A 10,033-nucleotide genomic window follows, 5' to 3' on the forward strand; every position below is an offset into this window, starting at 1 on the left:
ATCATCTAGAGTCTGCTCTGCTGTGGATGGTCCCAACTCAATAGTCTGTATATGATAGTCTTCTGCTAGGATCTCACCCTCATATTTGTCTGCCGCCGGTGTAGCTATCTGCAGTTTTCTAGATCCAGTCTCATCTCGAATCATCTTGGACATCTTTGTAGCCTTCTTCTTCTCTGTTGTCATATGTGAGCGTCCAACAAGGCTCTCTAGATCAATTGCACTGTCCTCGTCCTCAATTACGATCACCTTAGTCAATCTTTCCTTCAACCAATCTGGGATATTTGATCTTGTCTCTTGAACTTGAATTTCTTTGTGTACTACTTCTTGTCTGGGAGGAGATGTTACTTCGTTATCATTATCTAAATCATAGTCTTGGAGGGATCCATCGGATGAAACATGCTGTGCCTGTTCTTCCTCCTGTCTGTCATTCTGTACCATCGATTCCATGGACTCTTCCACTCGAACTGTTCTATCCTCTGGTCTGGAAGAAGTACCTGGAGTCTGATCTTTGCCGGCACCTAGCTTTTTCTTGGAAGGCTCTTTCTTTTCTGATCTTTCCTTTCTCTTCGAACCCCTCGAATGGAGATTGCCCTCACTGGCACATCGAAGGTTACCTTCACCTGAATTCCTAGGATTAGGATTGCCTTCACTAACACTGGCTCCACCTTCAGCTGGCTTTTCTTCCAAAGTAAAAGACATAGCTATGCCTTGTTCTCTCAACTTCTGATGTTGAATGTCTACCCATCTGCGAGTACAAGACAAGACTGGTGCCATCAAATCATCCAAATCCACGGCCTCGGGCTCATTCCAATTCAAACTTATTGTTTTGCTTTCTCTATCATATGAAGATTGGATGTGCCTGCCGTTGTCCTGAGCTTGGTCGGCCACTCTGTAAATCTTACATTTTCTGATGAAATCCAAAGGCAATCTAGAATGTATCTTTCGTTTCACTTCGAGATCATCTAGGAGGTTCATCATAAAATCTTCAATCTGGTACTCATGTCTAAATCTTCTACCGACCGTCTCCTCTAAATGTCCATGAGGGTCAAAACTATTCCTCCAAGCAAAAGATGAAAAAGGATACAAGGCTAACTCCCTCTCTGCGTCATCCATGGCTGAGACATTGGGACATACCTCAACTGAATTACCCAAAATAATAGGTACCTGAACTCCATTCTGATGTCTGTGTCTGAATGCCTTCACATATGCTGCCAACTGCCTTGTTACTTCAAGTAACACAATTCTATCTGTAGGGTACCTCGGCAACATGTATGGAGGTAAAGGACATCCATACACTCTAATGTAAGTGAACTTGGGAAACTGAATGAACCAAGCACCGTACCTCTTGATGAGCTCCTGGGCATCCTGAGATAATCTGTTGTGAATCCCTCCTTGCAACGTCCTGGTGATGTTCATCGTGAAAGTATCATTGATTAACTTGTAGTTCTTCCCTGGCGGATGATGCAAGTAGGTATAGGATTCACAAACTCTGACCTCGCCGGGTCCTCTTCCAATCACTCCTCTGTGAGGTAGTCCTGCGTACTCAACGCTCCTGATTAAGGCATAGATGACGTATGAACTCATGTGGAAGGACTTAGTAGCCCTGAGTCTTCTCAACTGTACGTCTAAGCAATGGCTAATTATCCTAGCCCAATGTATTGTACCCTTTCCTTGAACAATCACCTGGATAAAATAAAACATCCATTTCTCAAAATAGAAGGCATGAGGTGCTCCTGTAACTCTGTTGAGCATGGTAATCAAATCTCTGTACTCCTCTTGGAAATCAATCCGGTGTGGTGTGTTCGGTACTTTGCTCAGACGGGGACGACTCTTGAGTAGCCAGTTCTTGTTGATTATGCTTAGACAAGCATCTGGATCATCATCGTACACTGATCTGGCTCCTTCAATGCTCTTGTATATCATGTCCCTGTGCTCTGGAAGATGGAAGGCTTCACTTATGGCTTCCTCTGAAAGGTACGCCAAAGTGTTTCCCTCATTGGACACAATTGTCCTGGACTGTGGATTGTAATGACGGGCACACTCGATCATCAACTCGTGGCACTGAATAGCTGGAGGAAAACCGGCCGCCTTGATAATGCCACTCTCTATTATTCTCCGGGCGACAGGTGATGGCTTGCCGATGTAAGGGACCTCTCGGAACTTCTTCGTGCTAAAGTTTCCCAAGTTTGTATCTCCAACGCTGCTCCACTTGGACACGATCTTGGTCTCCACTTCTTCGGTCTTCTGATCTTCTTTCATGAGAGCCGAGCGACTGGTGGATGCTCCCGCCTTTGGGGTCGCCATACCTACACAACATTTCATTATAAGAAATAGATTTTGCAATAAATAACGTAGATAAGAGAGATAGATTTTAGGAAACCTCATGATAAGTCCCTAGAGTTATCATTTCCTAAAATACAACGATTGAGCTAAGAGATTTAAAATTCAAAATTTGAAATATGACGATGAATGAATAAAACAATAATAATTAAATCGCCATACCTCGATATAGAGCTAACTCTAGAATGCAAAAACAAAATTTGCCTAGGCAAAATTGAGGTATAAAGATAATCTTCAATATGATCCCCTCAAATTTGATTTCGCCACCTCTGGAGAGAATGTGATCTTCAAATTCGCACAAATAAATCTCCAAGTCTTTAGCAAATTCGCCTTAGGCGTGGTCTTGGATGGATCTTCAAATTCGCTCCACCTTTGATCTTCAATGCAATTCGCACCTCTTCAAACACACTTTGCACGCCTCACACCACCTTGGGAATGTCTACGCCACCTTTGGTTTGAAATCGCACCACCTTTGGAATGTCTAAGCGCGCCACCCTTGGTCTTCAATGCAATTCGCACCACCTTTGGAGTGTCTTCGCCACCTTGGATAAAGGAAACTCGCACTATATTCGCCTCTTGTCAACTCGCATGAAGGAAGGTAAAATAATGATGTAGAAAATGATAATTCTACCCCCCTTATATAGCGCTTGCATCCTTTACCCCTTAGGCCGACTTAATAAAAATAAAACCATTTTTTAAATGATTTGCAATGACATAACAAGGCCGACCTCCATATATGAGCGCTCAAATCGATTTTTTATTAATTAAATAATTAACTATTAATGCCTTGCGTTTTTAAATTGCAAATTTCGATTTTTAAATAAGGCAAAAATAATTAATAAATGTTAACGCCATATTAAATGCCAATAAAAAATGGATTTTTAATTTTTTAAATTGATTTAGCATTTAAAGAAAATTTGAATTGTTTAATTTGGCGCCAAAAATATGAAAATAAAGGGACGTACCTCATCGCTCTGGTCCCTTGAAGAGGGACAGGAGCGATCCATGATTTTGGTCTAGATCTTTGCGTTTTCAACGTTCAACTCCTTCATTTCCACGTCCCAAATCGATCATCTGGTGGTCCTTCGAACTTGGATTTCTTTTCTTGTGCGAGCAAATGCATCCCATGACCATTATCGCCCTGGTCCCTTGGAGAGGGACAGGAGCGATCCTAAGTTCTTTGCTTGAAATTCTCCACTTTGGTACGATCCTTTCCTTGTATTATCTTCCAGATGCCATTTAGAACCTTGTGCGTCCTTGTCTTAACGTGATTTTCAAAAATATCATGTGTTCTATCTAACATCGCCCTTGTCCCTTGGAGAGGGACAGGAGCGATCTCCATGTCTTCATGTTCATCTTGTATCTTTGACCTTCGAAATATCATTGCTTGTGTCCTTTGCGCTTATTTCCATTTGCTTTCATTATGTGTTTGGATGTATTAAAGGGACCATCGCCCTTGTCCCTTGGAGAGGGACAGGAGCGATCCATTATTTCTCCTTGATCTTGGCGACTTTTAAACTTCGATCCTCTTTGCAATGTCCTCCAAATGTCGTCCTTCGCACTCCCTAACCTCATTTTGCCTTGATCTTCGAAGGAACGTGAGTGTTTTGATAGTATCGCCTTGGTCCTTGTCCAAAGGACAGGAGCGATCTGGGGCCTTTACACCATTTGGCGATGTTTGGACGTTCAAAACTCTTGTTTATCACCTTGTTGTCATACCATGGACCCTCCAGAACATTGCAATATATTGTCCTTACGTGAATTTTGCATGAAATGATCAATACATCCAACATCGCTCTGGTCCCTTCCTGAGGGACAGGAGCGAAGTTCATCATTATGTGCTTGTTCTTGTTTGCACCAACTTGCAATTATCTTCATTGCGTGGAATGATGTCCTTTCGACCCTCTTGGTAACTTGAAACTTGTTTGCCTTTTGAAATCTACGCCATTATGTAGATATCGCTCTGGTCCCTTGGAGAGGGACAGGAGCAATCTAGGTCTTTAGAGTGCAAATCCTTCCATGTGATGACCTTTGCAACGTTGCGCTTGATGGAAATGCCTTGAAATGTCCTCGCCACCCTTCGTCCTGACTTGGATCGGCCTTGAACCTTGGAGGGACGACCTTGAACTTTGGAGGGACGTATCATCACCATTGTATCGCCCTGGTCCCTTGGAGAGGGACAGGAGCGATCCTTCCCTTGTGGCTTTCATCTCACTTTGCCATGCTCTAAGTTTATATTCAACGGATTCGTCCTTCTTCCCTCTATCCGCCCATGCCTTGACATTGTTTGTAATTTTGCAAAAAAGGCAATTATATCAAAAATCGCTCTGGTTCCTTCCTGAGGGACAGGAGCGAACTAGGCATTTAACACTGGTATGGACGTCCCAAAAATCTTCAATTTATATTCAATGCGTTCATCTCATGTTTTCCCTTGTTTTTGAACGTAAACTTGCCCCGACCTTTGTTTGGATTTTGCAAAATGAAGGAAATCGCTCTGGTCCCTGGGAGAGGGACGAGAGCTACAAGGTACCTCGCCCTGGTCCCTTGGAGAGGGACAGGAGCGATTTAGTCAATATAGGTCATTTTCCTTCGTTTTTTGCATCTCAAATTATATTCATTTGGCAAAGTATCTTCCTTCGGACGTCCTCAAATCATTAAGTTTTCGAAATCTTGCAAGGACAAGGCGAAATTTGAACTGTAGCTCCGGTCCTTCACTGAGGGACAGGGGCGATTTTCCTCCTGGAGGCATTTCTGTGCTCATAAAAATCTTCAATTTATATTCAAATGAAAGATCTTGTCGTTCTCTACCACTTCAAACGTAAAATTTGTCCGGACTCTGCAAGGATGATGAGATATTTGAAAATGAGCTCCCGTCCTTCACTGAGGGACAGGAGCGATTTTGCTCCTACAGGCCAAAATAACGAGATTTTTCACATTTTAACACTTCACGAGGCGAAAACAAATCAATTCCAATACCTAGGATCAAAATTCAAAAAAGTCAAAATTTGGTCAAAATATTCAATCAGACAAAAATTCACATTGACGGTCAACACTTAGACAAGTTTAAGCTCTGCATGAACATTCCAATTGGAAATTAGACCATTTTGGCGAAATCATTGCATTCAAAATTTGCATTCTAGAAAAGAAAGCTCAAAAGCTCTCAAAAATAACTGGATTTTGGCTTGAAAAGGCAAAATTTAAAACCCTAAGGCTTAGCCCTAAATCCAGACAACTAACTGACTAACAAAACCCTAAAAACAAAAGCGAAAACAAGCGAAAAACAAGCAAAAAGAGGGGGTCCCCATTTGCGATGGGGCGATGTGTGAAATGGTCACAACACTACCTTAGACGCCTTCGCCGGGGGCTGGGGCCGGAGGGTGCAGCTCCTCTGAGCCATAGACTTGTAGTTGTATTTACCTTTGGTATTTGTATGAAACATTTGATGATGATCATATGATGACATGGATTTTTTATTCCATGAGTTTTGTAATATTGTATACATTTGACAATATTTATATATCTATGTTTGTTATTTTCTTCAGCTACAATTTGCGTTTATGCTTATGTGATTGATGTATACTTGTGTATGTAATCAAATGAGCCGAGTTTGATGATGTTATTGTGTCTTTAAGGTGTATTCAATAAAGGGTGTCTGAAACAAGTTTTAAATATTTAAAAATCTCTAAATTTCTTGAGTTTTTCACTATCCCGAGTCCAGCCGAGTCTGGAGCCAAGTTTGACGCCGAGTCCCGAGTCCGAGTCCGAGTTGGCCTTGCCGAGTCCGAGCCGAGTCCGAGTCCTGTTTCTTTGTGTCATAGTAATAATACCAAAATTTAAATACACCATCTAGCATATAACTTGTTCATTAAATTGGAAATTGCAATAACATTTACAAGGAGGAGGTGAAATTGGTTGATGAATGTTTGTATAAGGACTATTCTGTACAGTTGTTTAAACCTTGAAACAGAGGATATGAAGGATACAGTGGTTTGATTAGTTTGGATGGATGGATAGAAGGGCTTCTTGATGCAGTGGAAGATGAAGTGATGGGATGGGGAGGTAATGGAAGGGAAACAGAAGTAGGTGTGGTAGCTTTGGAGGATTCACAGGTAGATTCAGGATTTAATGGACTAGTAGGAGGAGATTTCACCTTTTCCTTGATTTTAATATTCTCCTCTTTGGCACATCTGCAGCACAAGACAAGGCTAACTACATTTTCCTTTCTTCTGCATGATCTCCTGCACTTCATCCAGCACACTTCTTATTTCCAGAACTTTGGTTTATGGTGTGATTATTTGGTTTCTAGCAGGTTTGTGGTCCGTTTGCTTGTTCCTTACCAGCTCTAGATCCTCTTATTGTATCTTCTTCTTCTTGTATGATTTTCTCCTCAAGTCTTTCTTTTGTCCTGCAGATTCAGTGTCAATATTGCCACCTTAATATCACTTGTAATGATTTTCTATATTACGCAAGTGAAGTAACAAACATTTAATAAAAGCACCAATATTTTTCTACACATAAAGAAGAAAATAGAGCAGAAAATAATAAATAGATCTGAATTAAGGAATTGAAGTTGAAATGTCAAAATATGATGGCTAAGGCATTTTGAGAGGGTGATCTCCATATACAATAATCCATGAGAAGGCTTCCACATTAATGAGCTTAATGACTCCTAACTCCTATTTATATAGTTATTAAGTTTGGACAATTCCCAAGCCCCGAATAGAGGAAAGTCCCAGAGGCCACCAGAAACTGTGCTAAAGTAATGTGCTGCACATGTTGACAACTCTGTAACAATTTAAAACAATGGAGATAAGAACATGGGTAACTTTTTAGGGGAATAGCATTTCTTTTGGAGTGAGGAGTGCAGGAGTTGGATAGGTGTATGGCTGGCCATCTTATCTCATAAGTGGCAGCATCTTGTGCTGGATTCCTTCATGATCACTCCGTCCACATTGGGTGCCTGTTTACCAACATTGCTGAGTTTTTTCACTGTCGATGCTATCTTGTGTCAATTTTGTTATCTTTTTACTGCATCTGTGGTTACAAGAACCTCAGTGCTAGAGAAGATTACCCCTAAAAAGGTAATCACAAGGGCAATCATTATTTGCAACATCAAAGAGATTAGCGGTTATTAAGGTTTCTGTTGGTAATTTTGAATTTCAGCTTGTTGGTCTGTGTTAGCAATTACTATAATGGGAAATCTTATATTTAAAGGGAAGAATTTAAATTTGAGTTTTGACCTTTCTGACAGTGTGTTAAACTTTATCTTGAAATATCCATTTATGATGGTGCAATTTCTAGGCTTTAGTTCAGAATGTTAATAAAACCTCTCTCTCTCTCTCTCACACACACACACACACACACACCTGCACTGCCCCCGGTCCTCAGGACCTCAATACATCCACCCTCTTTCTAACCCCCTCACTCTCCTGACACACAAATACAGTATGACTTAAGATCTTTTGATCAATGTGCACTTAGCATGATGGGTGGAAGTTGGTAACTAATACTATTGGAATGATAATCAGCATGCAAGAATTCAAATGAATTTTGTAAACTTGGTATCAAAGTACATTTTCATGTTGGATATAATTGTAGAAGGCTCCTTCAGAAAAATGACCATTTTGAACATGTTTCCTACTTTGGTGAAGCGAGAACCAGAAAAAATAAAAAACATATAATTTCTATTTTAAGTTTTACATTATCGTGGAGTAACAATGTAAAAAGTATTCAACAGAATCCATTTGTTCCTTTGGTTTGAGCTGAGTTTGAGCAACTGAAGCTTGCAATATTGGATTAAAGCATAATCATTCAGCTCTTAGTAGCACTTAAATTTTATATGAGGCCACCGTTGCTTGGCATGTCTGAATTCCATCATTACGCTATTATTCAATAGGAAATACCATCATATGAATTTGCATTTTGAAGGTGTGCCAATTGAAATAGGGCATTCTGTGAGATTTTTTTCACTTACTGAGTTGAAATCTCATTTTATCTGTTCAGATAACTCCACCATTTGAAATAAATTAGTTCATGATAAGACAGAAACCTTTCAATATTATGACTCTCATTTATACATTTATATTTCTAGATAATAAAATTCAATCTGTTATAAAATCAGAATGCTCTTTTTAGTTTTATCTTAAGATTTTAATTCTACACATACAATTAACCTATATAGCTTTTCAGTTGTTAACAAAAGTTTTTACATATCTCTTGATTGAGATGAGGTCAAAGTCTGAACTCTGAAGTGAACAGGAGAATAACTCGATAGTTTCTGGTTCGAGTACCAAGAGAGACTGATAAGGAGTAAAACACATATCAATGTTGGTACACCATGAATTTGTTAGTTGTCCAATTTGAATACAGAGTCCATGTTTTTGCATGCATTACACTTGTAGAAAATAATTGAAATGGATATTTTAGGGGCTCACATATTGGTACATAGTACTTCAGAAGCTATTATTAGAAAATCAACAATGCATAACATGGACAAGTTATTTTTTTATTTGACACTAAACTCTTATTGCAATCCCTAAGCACTAATGGGAATATTCTCCAGATCTTACTTCTGTCTTTTATGTAAGATTCATTTAGAGGTCCTTTTGACAAGCTTTGATTTTGTGCAGTGGAAAGAACTTTCTGGTGAATCTGAGCAGATGGAGTACTTAAAGACACTTCTCAACAATGTTTTGTGAAAATGACTGGGAGTCAACTAGCAAAACAATCTGAACTAATCCTGCACATGTATGGTTACTGGAATTCTGTCTTTGAATTCTACAAGGGTAATGCTTTTATTGGCTTCCTTGCTAGCTTGTAGTTCATTGCGTTATTTGTATTTGAAAATTGATACAAGAAGTTGCTTGTTGAACAAGTTTTGAAGTCTTGGTCAAATGTATTACAATATTGCATGATTTATATCCTTGTAAAAGAGTGAACATCAACATATTGTATTCTGAGACTCTTCTTTTCAACAATGGAAGCAACCTTTATTTTTCTGCACTGATTTTGTGGGTTAGTCAACATTGTTTGTTTTCATTAAAACCTTTTAAGGATACTCCAGTTGATGATTGTTTACTAATAGGATTCTTTTAGCTAATTTGAGAATTGAACTTGAGATAACTAATTTATAGTAAGGATTCAGCCTATGAAAATAGCCCAACAAAGATGCCCTTCCTTTATCATGCCTAGACTGCTAATAATCCCACGTTGATTTGGTGATATGTGTGCGTGCATGTATAACCACCCACATGGTCACACATGCATATGCGCACAAAGTTACCCATGCATGCATACATATTAATGCACATGCACATGTGCATATAATCAAGTCACCACCTCTTCACAAGTTTAATGTTGATCTGTTAAATTACTTGTAATAGAATGGTATCTAAAGAATTAATGCATTGTATCCTATTATCTACTTTAATTTGTTGTATATGTAATTTATTTTTTGATAATTGAAGAGTAGGTGTTCCCTTTTTTATCCTTTGCTAGTTTATTGAAAGTATTTGGAGGCTAAACGTCATTATAGTTTTTCTTCACTAGAAAAATATTTAATGCATTTTAATTTATGTAAATAATATAACGTAGATCTTTAACTAATGTCTAAAGCTAAACAAAGAGTGACATCAAAAGTCTCAATATGCACAACTAGAGCAACTAAGGGTTTGGATTCAAACTTCAACTATAA

At 39.0% G+C, this 10,033-nt stretch overlaps 1 protein-coding gene across 2 annotated transcripts in view; it reads left to right on the forward strand.

Annotated features, from left to right (window-relative positions):
* The window catches only part of LOC131051857 (RAP domain-containing protein, chloroplastic), a 59,564-nt gene extending 50,226 nt beyond the window's left edge, over positions 1–9,338 (forward strand). For both annotated transcript variants that reach the window (XR_009107212.2, XM_057986460.2), the window contains one exon: positions 8,970–9,338. Coding sequence is in view for 1 of the 2 variants with exons in the window: in XM_057986460.2 (XP_057842443.2) it covers positions 8,970–9,038 (69 nt within the window). In the remaining variant the exon portion in view is untranslated. The remainder of the gene's footprint in view (positions 1–8,969) is intronic.
* The last annotated feature ends 695 nt before the right edge of the window (positions 9,339–10,033 follow it).

Source organism: Cryptomeria japonica, chromosome 3 (genome assembly GCF_030272615.1).
Source record: "Cryptomeria japonica chromosome 3, Sugi_1.0, whole genome shotgun sequence".
Classification (NCBI taxonomy): Eukaryota; Viridiplantae; Streptophyta; class Pinopsida; order Cupressales; family Cupressaceae; genus Cryptomeria; species Cryptomeria japonica.